This window comes from Vanacampus margaritifer, chromosome 11, assembly GCF_051991255.1.
Source record: "Vanacampus margaritifer isolate UIUO_Vmar chromosome 11, RoL_Vmar_1.0, whole genome shotgun sequence".
Lineage (NCBI taxonomy): Eukaryota > Metazoa > Chordata > Actinopteri > Syngnathiformes > Syngnathidae > Vanacampus > Vanacampus margaritifer.
The window spans coordinates 2624069-2639750 of record NC_135442.1 but is presented as its reverse complement, the minus strand read 5'-3'; the positions used below and the strand labels follow the sequence as shown (position 1 = coordinate 2639750).

The window sequence follows — 15682 nt, the reverse complement described above, 5'->3', positions numbered from 1 at the left end:
GGGGTGGGGGTGGGGGGGCGTAAACGTCATGCGTGACAGCGGCGCTTGTCAGAGGAGCGTACAACTGTGGCGTCCTCTGTTCCTCACTTCCTGTTGAAGACAATTCACAGCGCTGCCCATTTGATCTGATCCATGTTGACGCGCATGTTCCGTACGACGGGTCAATACATTAACGTACAGTAAATGCTCTGTCTTTGCACATCATTCACGTAAATGAAGGGACCGTTTTGAGATTGACTGACATTGAAAAACGTGTCATTTTGTTGACATCTTTTGGCCTACTCTAGTGTTCCAGTAACACAGTTAGTAGCGGGGTCAATGGTAAACAGAAAGTAAAACCCCTGCCACAGTTTGGCTTTAGCTCCAGGTGCTAGCTAGCTAGCTAGCTCCCATGGTGCTCATTTACCTGCTAGCTAGCTAAATAGCTAGCACCTGGAGCTAAAGCCAAACTGTGGCAGGGTTTTTACTTTCTGGACCTGGATTTGCCACCTCTGATGTTAAATGGTCTTTGACCTGGTCACAGGGGCCCAGGGATTGAACCCACGACCTCAGGGTTGGGTGACAACCACTCTTCCACTGAGCCATGCCGCTAACGGGTACACATGTAGTGATTTTTACCAGATTTTTAAAACGTGATAAGCGATGAAAAAAATTGCCATGATTTTTTTATCTTCTTGTTGGTTTACTTCAGATGACCAATAAATACCGCACAGCATGTAATGATATCAGTTATAGTACCGAGACTGACCTGTGATACAGTCTTCGGAGAATACAAAGAAGTAGTAGTAGTAGTAGAAGAAGAAATCGGCGTATATAGAATTTTTTAACCTAATTCCGGTTACTTAATTCTGTCTGTTAGCGAGAGCCACTACATCGTGATAACTTACATTGATGTTTCTGCATTTGGCAATTTATTATTATATTATATTATTAGTATGGGATTTTTTTTTAATGGGCTTTAGGTGAACTGATGAATACACACACGCTCGCACGCACGCACGCACGCACACACACACACACACACACACACACACACACGCACATACAAAAAAAAAAAATATATATATATATATGTGTGTATATGTATATATATATGTATATGTATTTTAAAAAAAAAGGAAAAAAAAAGAAAAGAAAAAAAAAACATTTATTAAATTTTTTTTAATTGATTTGTTGGATTTTTTAAAAAAAAAAAAAAAAAAAGGAGAGCAATGATGATGTCAAATCGAATGAACAATACTGAGCTCTCCTGGAAAAAAAAAAAAAAGAAGAAGAAATCGGCTAACTTTGTTTCATTCCGTATTCACAGAAACAATGTCCCACATCACAGGATAATTACTGCATAATCTTTTAGGAAAAGCTGCCTTTGTGGACTTCTATCACAAAAAGGGGGGGGGGGGGGAGCAAAATACCAGCAAAACTCAGAAGGGTAGACAACATGCAACAAAAATGACCAGTAAATTGACTTCATATGACAACGAGTGGCTGCCAATGTAGAGAAGCCCGAGCGGCAAGCTCAATTGCTTAAGAAGCTGCTGATGGTGAGAGAGGATCATCGCAACCCGACCGTAATTAACAATACAGAGAGACATGAGAAGCAAGATTTATGCCAAGGGCAAGAGTTGAGGTAGAGGTAGGACAACTCCCACTGTGACGTCTGTGGATTTGTCCAAACATGACTTGGGGAAAAAGGGCAGGGCGGTACGGTCTAAAAATAAAGCTGCAAATTGTTTTCTCCTTTGCTTAAAAGGAAAAAGCAAATGACATCATTCAAAAAAAATTGCGGGAATTCTACTTGGTTGTCGCTTTGAAGGCAGAAAACTGGATAACGTCGCCAAACATGCTCAAATCTATATTGATACTCACCTAGTTTTATAGACATCTTGTTGTTGTTATATCTAAATTATTTTTTCGTCAGCGTTTGCGATGTCCTGCTTTGAGGGTGGTCGTTGAACGCACCTCACTCGGAACAACAGTGAAAGTCAAAGAGCTTTGCCGCCATCTTGAGGCATCCACAGGCAATTAAAAAATCCCTTTATATTGGGGGTGTCAAGTATTTGTGGATCGTGACGGGAAAATGAAGCTTCATGAAGCACTTGCGATACCTTTTTGACTCCTCTAGATGGTGCTCTTGGTTTAACCGTTGCAGCTTTGAACCATGCGTGCCCTCTAGACGGGTCCAAGAAATTTCGCAAGTGCTTCATGAGGCTTCATTTTCCCATCACTACGTGTGGATTTTGGCAATTTGCAGCAGAGATCTGTCACTGTACTGTCGAGGTTTGACACGGCTCTTCATTACCTGTTTTGCGTAGCGGGAAGTCGTCTTTCGCGTCGTATGTGCCCAGCACTGCGTGGTGGTAAGCTGACATGAATGCTTGGGGAGGGGAGCTTTGATCCAGAGAACTGTGTTGGGTTTTCCTACAGGGGAAAACATATGAAAAGATCATTAAACCTGCAAGCCTTGGATTTGGTGGATCCGTGCTTGAACGCCAATTAGGCAATAATCAATCCCAAAAGAAAGATTAGCCTCACACAAACACCTTTATACAACGGAAACAATTTTTATTAAAAATGGTTGAAGTGGAAGTCAACCGTAAACATTTCTTGACAATAATATGTTGTATGTGGCCTCACTAGTCTAAACATGACATTCTGATTAATATTACATTTGCGGAATATGAGGTATGAAGCAAAAACCAGCCATTTTTATCCATGTCAGGTTGCGGCCATTTTGCCACTTGTCGACTGAAGATGACATCACAGTTAATCAGGGCTCAGGCAAATGACCAATCACAGCTGTTGTTGTCTGAGCAACTGTGATGTCATCTTCAGTCGACAGCAAGTGGCAGAATTGGATCAAAACAGCTGGATTTGGCTGCTTAATTCGTATTCCACTAACGCAACATTAACCAGAATACCATATTTTGACAAGTAATACCTTTAAAAACGATTTTTTGCACTTGCTGTCGACTGAAGATGACATCACCTGTGCTGAGGAAGTAGGTAACGACCAATGATGGCTCACCTCCTTCCTCAGCACATGTGATGTCATCTTCAGTTTACAAGTGGAAAAATTAATACCTTAAAATAGTATTATTTGTACACGAAAAATAATAAAGTTACCAAATTTATTCTGGACAAAATATTAACTTTTGCTGCTGAAAATGTCTCAATTAGTTAAGTATTCCTTTAAATAATACAAACTCCAACTCATTGATTTTTTTTTAAGCAATTGAATGACAAAGATTTGCAAACTATTGGATTTTTTTAAATCTCAGTAAATGGACATCTTTGTTATAAAATTCTAACAAAAAGTTTAGCAACCTCCAAGGGTTATTAGCATGCATTATAAACTTCAACAATAGCTCCCTATTGATTTTGACAGTAAATAAAGTTTCCCAAAATTTCAAAATATATCAGAATTTTTTTTTGAAAAAAAAAAGATAAAACGTCAAAATGCCGATCATGGGTCTATCCCTACATGACATTTAACAAAGCAAACACAAACGTTCTTATTGGGTGAGGGTTTCAAGCACATTTGAGGGCTGCCACTCACCCGTACCAGTAGCGTGGATCGTTGGACAGACAGTGGTTTAAGTTTCGCTGAGCCAAGGCCTTCTTTTTGTTCAGGACAAACTCTTGAAGTCGCATCTTGACCTCCGTGCTGGCCACCGCGCCTGAGGCGACACCGCCAGAAAAGAGACCAATGAGGTCCACTTGGAAAAAAAGTCAGGACAAGGACAATAAAAACTTTCAAATGAAAGTGTCACTATTGTAGCTTAGGATGATGACTATGAAATCAATTGAATGCCGCATTTATTGCCGTTTTCACTCATCGACGGCTCTCTGGTTTTCATGTCGGCTACACTGAGTGAACTAGCAAAAACAGAAGATGCGTCCGCTTCCTTGAAATGATTGCTTTGTGGAGGTTGTTTTGGTCTCCTCACTTTCTTGGCCCCGCTCCTTGTTTTTGAGCTGCAGGAGCTTGTGCTCCCGCTGCTGCTTCTCCAACTGCTGCTCATTGCGCTGCTGCTCCACCTTCCTCTGATGCTCCAGCAGCTCCTGCTGATGTTTCAACGTCATCAGATCCTGTTGGTGCTGTTGGACGAACAGAAAGAGAGAGAGCGGCTAAACAGAGGAATTGCATAATGTGGGGAGGAGGGGGTGGTGGTGGGGGGGGGGGGTGGCAATGATTCAAGGATTAAGTTTTGGATGAAGTTGCGGGGCGAAGGAGAACGGCAGCAAGCAAGGTTTACGACTGAAAGATAAGACAACAGATATGACATTTAACTTCATGCAAAATCATCAAGGACAGTTGAGATTTATTAACTTCACAATTTAGTGCACTGATAGCTGGGCAAATGTTATTCACGTTAGTTCATTCATCATTCAATTTTCTGACAGTTTTGGCAATGTTATGGACATTTTATGGTCACTTTCTACTTTTCCTCTTCCTTTTTGGACATTTTACGGTCAATTTTTAGACAACTGTTTAATCTCCCTTTTGTCTTTTTGTGCTCTGACAATTTTTTAAAAATATTTTTAATATATATATATTTTTTATCATTAATTTTAAATATGTTGAAAAAAAAATTCTACATGCTTTTTTTTTTTTTTAGAGATCTACAGGGCGCCACAGGAGCAGGATAAAAGAGCCAGATGTGGGTCCAGAGTTGCAGGTTTGGACCCCTGGGGTTACATACATCTGCATTAGCTTTTTAAAAAAATGTTATTAAAAGATTTTTCAGTGGTGGGGGCGCCGCCATGTGTGCAGACTTTAATCACCTGATGACAGACAGATTCGTTTTTAGCAAGTTCTGACTTGCTAGCCATTGAAAATGATTTTGAGGAACTGTTGTTTTGATGTCAGAGCACAATAGCATATGATAGCAATACAATAAACAATCGAATTTGTAAGTCAAGCAAGCCCACCTCTGGAGAAAAGCCTCACCTGGATGTGATCATGTAGCTGGGCTTCATGTTGCCTGGACAGCTGTTCATGCTGCCTCTGAAACTCGGCAATGAGTAGCTGCCTCTGAAGCTGCTGCTTGTGTTTGAGAGCCACCAGCTCCTGCTGCAGCTGCTGCTCTTGGTGGCCTGCAGACGGGTTCGAATAGAACAAAGAAAGAAATAAATCCGTCTCCGACCGCACACGGCTCGCAGATCAGCAGCGCTTACTAATGACTGGCCCGTTGCTTGGCTCGTTTGATGCGGGGCAAACGGCGGAGGTGGGCGGCGCAGGGTGTGGCTGGGGGAGTAATCCATAGGGGGTCTGTTGGTGGTGGTGGTCAACCATGCGCAGGTCCATAGGGAGGATGGTGGTGGTGGTGGGGGGCACCTGCGCGGGCAGTGCTGCTGCGCTCACGTCAACTAGATGAAACGGACAAAAAAATGATCATTTTAATAGCAAGGAAAACTACATGCAGCGCGTGAAGCGTTCGAATTCAAAAGCAAACACGTTGTTAGTAAATTGAGTAAAATCAAAAAAAAATATTATTTATTAATTTTTTAAAGCAAACATTTTTTATACGTAATATACAATTAGGAGTCAAATTTTGAAAGTTTTATTGAAAAGGTCTTTCAAAGAGGCCATTTATGTCATTTAACTCATTCACTGGCAGCCATTTTCTCTGAAGCAACCCCCTTCACTCCCGGCTGTTTAACAGGATTTTGACTGATTTTTGCGAGGCACAAAGAATATTGTGTTCTATTGCTATAAAAACATGGAACCTACCAAAAGAAAGATTAAAGTCTCTCTTCTTTTATCAGGAAAAAAAGTATATTTATAACAATTAGCATTAGAATATAGCTAATTATTCACATCTGTTTAAAACAGTAGGTGAAAGAGCTTTTTGCAACATGGCCCTGGTTGATCTCTTACACTCTGCTGCCACCTGCTGGTTGTTTTTGTAATACTACCATTGCTTCAAGCATTCTCTTCAGTTCAGAGGCTGCATCAAAGCCTTCTGTATGCTCTAGCATAAAAACAACAACAACGTATAAATACATCTTTGGGAACATGGTCATATTTAAAATAGAAGGTACCAGATGACTTTATATAAAAATAACTTTTTTTATACATTTTTCACTTAACAAAATTAGACTGAATTCAGGCTCAAGATCCAAGATGGGCTGCAGATTGTGATGCAGACGTGTTTTGTTTTTTTTAAAATATACTTACTCAATAATCAATCATTAATAATAATCAACCTCATGGTAGGCACAACAAATATGTCAATTCAACCAAATTTATATCATTCTGTACATATCATTGTAGACTTTGTGTACCCAGGAAAAAAAAACAACTTACACCATTTGCCTTTGAAAAGCCGCATTGTGGCAGGTTTCGACTTGAGGTTGCTTGTAACATTTGGCGCACTAGGAACTCATTCGTCCACATTGTGTAAGAGCATTAGCCCCCAAACAAATCTAAAAATACCAGCGAGGATCATAGGCCAATATCATCTTCTTTGTGCAGTTTTGCAATCGCAAATCTGACCTTTTGACCTGATGGCTGTGTACTGTATACACACGGGGGGCCCATTCATTTTCTCACCGACGGAGGAAAAAAGGTGGAGAAGAATCTTGAGTGAGGAAATATGGCAGCGCAGAGCAAAAACAATCCCAATTTTACATGAGTTCTGCTGTGGAGATTTGCTGACACGCATACAGGCTTACTGTCAGTGTGTGTGTGTGTGTGCGTACATGTGTGTGTGTGTGTGTCTTTCACGTTTCAGTCCAATGCAGATTTGTACTGCAGTAAGGAATAGTCTGAAGTGGCAGAGTGATGGCCAAAAGCTCAATAAGAAATAATCGGGTGGTGACCATGGCAACGGCAAGGATGCCAGCCAGCGTGCAATCAAAATGAATTGGAAGCTGTTGTTGATTTTTTTTTATTTTTAATTTTTTTTACAATTAACTCTTTGACTGCCAGACGTTTTCAGAAACGGGATGTCGCCAGTGCCAGCCGATTTAAGCATTTTGACTGATCTTTCAAGGTCCACAGAAAATGATGTGTTTGGACTATGGAAACACACATACTACCAAATGAAAGATTGGACTCTCATCTTTCATCAGAAAAAAAGTTTGTTTCTACCTTATTCCGTTTTTCAGTAATCAACAATAGAAAATGGTTAGTTTCACCTCTGTTTTGAAACAAACGTCTTTTAACGTCTTTGGCACTCCTCCATAGGATTTTACTAAACGTTATTTAACGTTTTTGGCAGTCAAAGAGTTAACGCATATTGTTGCTCTTATTGGCCTTTTAGCAGCCTACTCAACACCAGAACAATTTGATGGGTCGTTGATCGTCACTGTACGAAGCTCCGATGATGCCCAGACTGCGAAAATGACCGCTTCGCCAAACAGTTTGAGTTGCCGGTATTATTAGCGAATAGAAGATGGCCAGCTGAAGTCAAAATGAAAAATTGATTTGATAAAAAACTTAATAAAAAAAAGGAAAAAGTAATTTGTGTTTGCATTGTGTCTCTCTTGCCTGCTTAAGGGTCCCCCCTCAAAAAAAAATAACTCTTTGACTGCCAAAAACGTTAAATAACGTTTAGTAAAATCCTATGGGGGAGTGCCAAAGACGTTAAAAGACGTTTTTTTCCAAAACAGAGGTGAAACTAACCATTTTCTATTGTTGATTACTAAAAAACGGAATAAGGTAGAAACAAACTTTTTTTTTGATGAAAGATGAGAGTCCAATCTTTCATTTGGTAGTATGTGTGTTTCCATAGTCCAAACACATAATTTTCTGTGGACCTTGAAAGATCAGTCAAAAGATCAGTCAAAATGCTTAAATCGGCTGGCACCCACGGCATCCCTTTTCTGAAAACGTCTGGCAGTCAAAGAGATAAAATAAAAAATAAAATAGCTCATTACCGGTTATTCCAACCTTGACTTTTTAAGCCCACGGTAAAACCGTCAAACCGGTAACCATCCCAAGTCTCGACTTGAGTGAACTCAAGGCCCACTGTGAGGCACGGCTGAACCCAACTGGAATGGCGAAAAAAAAAAGTGACAGTTGGTGACTCACGTTCTCACACATCTACTGACGCATTGCTACAAAAAAACTGGGACCCGTGTATCACCCCGGGATTACACCGCATGCGAGCTCCGGACACGGAAATTTGATGGACAAAACTCAATGGCTGCTTCAACTATGACGTTCCTTGCAGCATCCATTTTTAGGTTGTCCAAATAAACAGGATGTGCCGTGTCGTATATAAACCACCTCCATTATAAATTTCTCCTCGTCCATGTTGGCTGCAGTGAATTAAGCGTAACGCATTATGACGTTTTGCTGACATGATTGCGAAATAGGATCTGGCGAGTATTTTATTCTGAAAAGTAACCAGATTTTTTTATTTTGAAACTGTGTCGGTCTTCCTGTCCTGTCCTGTCCTGTCCCGCTCGATGTGTTCTGTGCTAGTTTGCCATTTGACGGATGCCGACGGATGCGCCGTCCGTCAAAATTAGAAAATAGGCGTATCCATGCGGCGGGCTCCGGCACGACGCAGCTCGTCCGCGGTCGATCCGCAGTACACACGCAGCCGGTGTAATTTGAACAAACTGAAAGAATGGAAACGAATTGGCTGCGCCGACGGAGCGGAGCCGCAACGCACACGGTGTAATCCCGGAATCAGGAGTGGAGTCTCCACATACAGCATATTGTGTACCGTATTACCTTTAGTGAACCACAAAAACATGGTGCGATTGTCAAGGAAGAAGCCTCAGTGGCTGATCTTGTGAAAACTAATAAATGAATCCCGTACAATGCGCAACACTTAAATTGGTTACTTTCAGATGGGTTTAAGAGGATTTTTTTTTTTTTTACGAGAAGCAAGAAAAGACAAGTTACATACTGTACAACGTACAGTTGAGGAATCGATTATTGTTCACTTTTCCAGCATCATTACAAATGCAAAGCAGCCCGACTCAACCTCCGTGTGCTTGTTATCTGAACATCAAGATCAAATTCTCTCGCGTATCATTCCGCTCCTCCTGATCAGAACGGGACCCGCAGGGAGCCGAACGCTGCCACTCATCAATACCGCCGACCCATTGGCGAGCATCTCCGACCTATCCTGGACGTCCCGAGCAGCCCGGTGACCAATCAGGTGGCAAATGTACTAACGGAGATTGCCTGTGACACGGTTGGTACCGGGCAGCATTTCAGGGAGGAAACTTGACACGCCGTCAACAGGACGGCGAGGAGAGAAGAAAGGGTGTGGCAGGACCAGACATGCTGGTGCATCAGTGTGGATGTGTGTGCGTGTGCTTTACTTGTAAACTGTGTTTTTCCAGATCTTGATACAATTTTTTTTGTGTGTGGGTGTGGGTAAGTTTAAATAAGGAACAAGCTCATTTCATCATGTAAACTAGATTTAACTCATTCACTCGCAGCCATTTTCACTGAAGCAACCCCCTTCAGATTTTGCGAGGCCCACAGAATATTGTCTTCTATTTCTTTAAAAACTTGGAACCTACCAAAAAAAAGATTATAGTCTCTTCTTTCATCAGGAAAAAAAAATATATATATATTTGTAATATAGCCAAGTTTCATCAATATTTACATTACTGGTGAAAACACTGACAAAAAGAGCTTGTTGCAACATGGCGCTGACTGATCTCTTATACTCTGCTGCCACCTCCTGGTCGTTTTTTTTTTTTTTTTTACAACTACCATTGCTTTGAGCCACCTCTTCATGTCAGAAGCTGCATCAAAGCCGCATGTATGCTCTTGCAATAAAAAAAATAAAAAAATAAAAAATAAAGAAACTGTGTACAGGGAGTCCTCGAATTACGGCCGAGTTTTTTTCCTTCGCTACCGATGTAACCCGAATTTCGGACTTAAGGATTTCATCGTTAAAGTCTATATTTACATCAAAATACTTTGTACTGTAATTTTTTAAAAACATAATTGCGCGACCCAGAAGAGCCGGAACCAATATTTTGCGTTTCCGCACGGACATTTATTGCTGACGAATGTTAATTCAAACTTTAACATGGAAATGTGACGCGCCTGATGGCGAGCAGACCTGCTCGATGGACGTCCGTTGCTGGAGGTAACAACACAACTTTAAATAACTTTAAAATGGCAGGATTATTGTGGGAAATTAACGAAAATGAAGGCGCTACGGACGAGACACGGGCGCCGTAAAGTCGAAACGACATACCACATCCCTGTAAACGCATTTTTGGGAGTGAAGGACAAAGTAGTAAAAAAACGTGTTTACACATGAATGAGTTAAACGCGGTCCACACATTCCGATAATCCCGACAAATCTTTCAACTCAAATTTAGTCTGAGCTCGATTATTGGACGTCTCTCGAAGATGATCCTGATTGATTATCCTGTGTTGTGAGGTGTGTTGAGTGATTTTTCCTTCTCCGATCTGCTTGGGAAATGGTCAGCGCCTGCAATTGCCAACATTTGCGATCGTGAAACCTTACATCGGATCCGATTTCAGAGAGAAAGTTTTGCATTTCATGTATGATTTGGTCAATGTGTGGAGATGCTCACATTTATAAAAAAAAAACACTTTACCCAAACAACAAAAGTCTGTCACTTGTAACTCCTCACAACAGGGGAAATTCATTTTTACTGAGTTTTGCATGTTGACGTTGTAAGGTCAAAACACATCACAGCTGGCCAATAAATCTCAAAGATCCAAGCAAGGACTTTACCAAACATCCTTCAACTTAACTCTTTGACTGCCAGACGTTTTCAGAAAAGGGATGCCGTGGGTGCCAGCCGATTTAAGCATTTTTGACTGATCTTTCAAGGTCCACAGAAAATGATGTGTTTGGACTATGGAAACACACATACTACCAAATGAAAGATTGGACTCTCATCTTTCATCAGAAAAAAAAAGTTTGTTTCTACCTTATTCCGTTTTTCAGTAATCAACAATAGAAAATGGTTAGTTTCACCTCTGTTTTGAAAAAAACGTATTTTAACGTCTTTGGCACTCCTCCATAGGATTTTACTAAACGTTATTTAATGTTTTTGGCAGTCAAAGAGTTAACTGTGAATATAAGATAAAATGGCCTGAAATCCTTTTCTTCCTTGACAATCGGCACCAGCTTGTTTATGGCTCCATACAGAATAAACCAAGCACCTGAAAACGTTGTTTCCTTATTCTATTCAGTATTTGCAGTTTCGATCAATGGGCCAAACAAAGCCACTTGTTAAGTGGCGGCGGGGGAAAAGGGGGCGGGACTGTAATCACTGCTTGATTGAGCTCTCTAGTGGCTGACCGAGCAACTTATCCTCACAAAGCCGCCAAACGCTCAAGTAAAATCAAGAAGCGTTCGTCAGACACGTGACGTTGTGTGTTCACCCAAAAGTGGAAATCACCAGTCACCTTCGACTGAAAGAGTCCGGGTCGAGCCAACCTGCCTCTGAAGGAGTCATTAGCGATCTCCAAGTAAGCGTCATCGCGAGCGTGTGTTTGCGGTAAGCAGAGCTGCGTGCCGGCAGCAGACAAACAAGGGGACGCGCTGCAGAGCGCACAGCGGCGTTCGCTCACCTGTGAAGTCATTAGTGCAGCTTACAAAGACGTCCTGAGGAGTTTGTTGTGGAGTCACACAGACAAGTCTTGGGTTTGTGACCTCGCTTTGGGCAGTTTGAATGCATGCGTGAACAGGATTTTGGGGCCGATTTAAAAAAAACAACAAAAAAAACGATCACCAATCACCGGTTTTCAGCCACATTTTGGAATAATTCCCAGGCTCATACTTGAGACGACCTCCTGCAAGGTAATTCTTACAAATGAGCGCCAAATGGAAGCAGCAAAATTCAAAGAATTTCACCGGGAGATTTAAAAAAAAAAAAAAAAAGTGTTCCTGACACTGGTTTCACCCAGAATGAAAAAGTTCCAAGGAGCATTGCATAAAACGGAATTGGAAGCTAGTCTGAATGAAGCCAGCATTTGGAGTGAATTCCAAGTCAATTTGTACTTTTTTGTCCGAATTTGTCCCCATCGGAAGCTTTTTTTCTTTTTCTTTCTTTTTTGCCTACGCCATGAAATGTAGGCGGAGCGTGACATCATCTGTTCAAAGATTTGTCATGAGAAATGGGGGTGGGATGTTCAGCATTAACTTCGTTTTTTTTCTGACTAAATCTATATAACGAGGTAGAAACCGCATACAATAGTAAGCATTCAAGATCCTTAGCAACGGCTAATGAAGTCGTATGTGAGAGGCATTTGTTCTTCATTTGTCTATCCCTCCATTTTCTATTTTGGCAAAAGGCAGACGGACAACCATTCAAACCCACTCACTCATTACTGAATGGACAGATGTACATTTTCCTCATGCATTCTTGGTACTTAAATTGCCCTGTAAACTTAAGCAACACGTGCCTTGCTATTCAGTTCAGTGGCAAATCAAACAAGGAGATGTAAGCATACAAAAAATGGCAATTGTGCAAGAACGGCTTCAAAATTCAAGATCAATTAGTGGAGCCCGCAGTTGAAAGCAAACACGGTGAAGCGCCATTTAGCGGTTATGCTGCAAGCCAATGGAATAGAAATGAGCTCCAAGCGTAAATGCCTTTAAATCCAGATTAAAAAAAAACAAACTTCTGTTTCTCATACTTTTAAATGAAGGCCTTTTAAACATTTCAAATCAATTTTACTGTCAGTAATTTTAGAATGTTACTTAATTATCTCTTTGCTTTGAAAAGCCTTTAAATCTTTCGTTTGTAGATGTGATTGAATGTTGTTCAATGTATGTTCTTTTAGTCATTCAGCTATTTTTGTTCCATTTGCTTTGCCTTTGAATGTCTTTGTTGTTTTGTTCAATTTTAGGCATCAAGTGTACTTTTGGTTGTGTTGCGTTGTCTTGCGTATTCAATGTGCCATATGAATAAAACTACCGAGCACGAATTGTTATTTGAACCACGCTTGACAACAACACATTTGACTGGTCGCACACTGGCAACATAATCGGGTTGGCTGTTTACCACGTGGTTAGTTCAGTGTTAGCATCTTCATGCTCCTTGCGAGTGTTTTCATTTTGCATTTGTTTGTTTGACTGTTGAGAGCGCGTCCGCGAGTATCGCGCTGCTTGTTTTTTTCCCCCTTTACTCAGAGCTGTTTTGTTCACATTTCGTCTGGCAACGCAACCAGAAAACAACAAAGCCACAGTTTATACCTCACAACATTTGCAGGTAAGAGCGCAAGTTAGTCAAAGTAACAATAATAATTTCCTTTATTTAACCAGTGAACAGGGATGTGATTTGACCAAAGTGAAATTATCTGAAAATTTAGCCGGGGGTCTGGGGGCCGCTGGCACCCAGCTAGGTCCAGGGCCCCGGAGCTCATGGGTTTTCCGTGTTTTTAAGTACTTTCAATGCACTCACATGACAAAGAAATAGACAAAACAACAGCATAAATTTTCAATGTATATTGAACTATCCCATATAAAATGGCAGTTTTAGTCAACTCAAAATCAGTCACATTCAAAAACATTGGACTGTCTTTGCTTTTAAAAACTATCACTGAGAATATCATCATATCTAACTAATGTGATTACTAAGTTAACACATAAATAATGTTGAAGAGTTCAAATTTCATGAACAAATAATTGTATCATGACCAAATGAAAAGTAACTCATATTAGAACATACCACAAATGTCTTTGTTATAGCAGAAGATGTTATCTGTCGGAGTCATGTGCATACACAATGAACTACTAAAAAAAAATATATATATATATATATATATATATATATATATATATTATTTTTTTTTTTTATTTTTTTTTTTTGGGGGGGGGGGAGATAAAAAAAGCGGAATTCCGCGAATTAGCGCAAAAATCACATCCCTGAGTGAAGGCAACTTCTCATTGACAATGCTGACCTGGAGGTCATGTCGGTTTCAGCATCTTGCCCAAGGACACGATTCGGTTCCAGCAACCAAATCACTCTCACATTCACACCAATGGACAGTTTAGAGTCTTCAATGAACCTAACATGATCCTGGAAAAAAAACACGCAAACTCTGGTCATCAAACCCTCAACCTGAGAACTGTGAGGCAGACCTAAATACTCAATTCACCGTACTTGGGAAAATGCTTTTTCCTTAACTTTCTGGCATCTATGTTGAGCAAAACAAACAGAGGCATATTTTCTGATAAGATTACGAGCATCAAACTTTTTTTGCACACGCCAAACACACGAGCACAATAAGCTTCTGGGAGGCACAGAAGCACAACCTCTGCCATCTGTTCCATTCAATTCAATGCCGCCCGGCGCTCCGTACATCAGGACACCATTCAATAAACACTGTCGCTACTCAAGGCTGCCCGCACACCCACGCAGCAAATTAGCATGTACACACACGAGAGGAGGCGAGCGAGAGCGCGGACGCTTCAGATCACGGCGCAGCAACGCAAGAATGGCAAGAAGAGCACGGATCGAGTCCGCATCCACTCGGGCGCGATGCAAGCACGTCAAGTCAGGAAGGGGGGGGGGGACGCCGAGCAAGTATTTCAAACACACTTCCATTCCATACGTAACAATAACAAGAGCCTCTTCTTACCCATCAGTTGCGCTTCCTCGGAGCAAAGTCAGCCTTTGGTGTGAGCCAAAACAAACGGAAAAAGTGGAACTGAAGTGAGCTGTGAAGTACGCAAAAAAATATACAAAATCCACAGCAGACGAATGTTGTTTTCCGAGTGGGGAAGAGAGAGAGAGAGCTCTTTCCCACTCTGGGTGTCTCTCGCCTGTCTCCGTTTTCCCTCACTGACGCGCTGGCTCGGGTCTGCCCTCCGGCTGCGTCGCTCTCTCCTCCCTCTCTTCGCCGCCTGCCTGGTCCCCTCCCACTCGCTCTCTCGCTCTCTCGCTCTCTCGCTCTCTCTCCTTTTGGCGTCCGGGAGTCACTTTCTCCTTTCTCGCCTGTCAGATTTGACCCACGTTGCTTTTTATTTGGGGACGCTTCATGTCGAGCAGACTCACACTCGGTGTGTGTCAGTTCTTCCGCGCACGCGCGCACGCACGCGCGCACGCGCACACATTTCTGGCTATCCAAAGCTACACACTCCTCCTACACAACAGCAGACCAACGATACAGACCGCGTTTTTGTGAGGATAACTTGACGAGAGTGCCACGGCCTGGCCTTTTAATATTCTTAGCCCTTTTTCTTCCTTTGAAAAGAGACACACACTGAATATCAAATGTTTACACACCCCTCATCGAATGTCATATTTGTGGTTCAGGTTCAGATTTTCTACAGATGAAACTGGGACAGGAATTTTGAACAGTGGTCAAATGTCAAATAGCAAACTTCAGGTTTCCTTGAGAAAAAAATAATAAAAAGGCTACTAGAACATCTGAAGTTCATTATGTGGTTAATCAGAGGCACTCGTTTGCTCCCAAAAATGTATAATACATTTTATTTTAAATGTTTTAAATGTCCCAAAGACGTATTTATATGTGTTTTTTTTATGCTAGAGCATACAGAAGACTTTGATGCAGCCTCTTAATTGCAGAGAACGGTTGAAGCAATGGTAGTTATTACAAAAACGCCCAGTAGGTGGCAGCAGAGTATAAGAGATCAACCAGGGCCATGTTGAAAACAAGCTGATTACCTGAATAATGATGAAACTTCGCTATATTCTAATGCTATTTGCTGCAAAACAGAAACAGATTGAAAAAATAATAATAATCCTG

The 15682-nt window shown here is 41.3% G+C and overlaps 1 protein-coding gene across 4 annotated transcripts in view; it reads right to left on the bottom strand.

Moving 5' to 3' along the window:
• LOC144060417 (histone deacetylase 4-like) overlaps positions 1–15682 on the bottom strand; it is a 110545-nt gene that overhangs the window by 49271 nt on the left and 45592 nt on the right. For 2 of the 4 annotated variants that reach the window (XM_077579956.1, XM_077579954.1), the window contains exons 7-11: positions 5179–5370; positions 4952–5097; positions 3948–4098; positions 3557–3677; positions 2300–2418 (exon numbers count right to left, since the gene is read on the bottom strand). In XM_077579956.1, the coding sequence (XP_077436082.1) occupies positions 2300–2418; positions 3557–3677; positions 3948–4098; positions 4952–5097; positions 5179–5370 (729 nt within the window). Of the gene's footprint in view, positions 1–2299; positions 2419–3556; positions 3678–3947; positions 4099–4951; positions 5098–5178; positions 5371–14551; positions 15362–15682 lie in introns of those variants that run through there. The other 2 variants (XM_077579957.1, XM_077579955.1) reach the window with 2 other exon arrangements.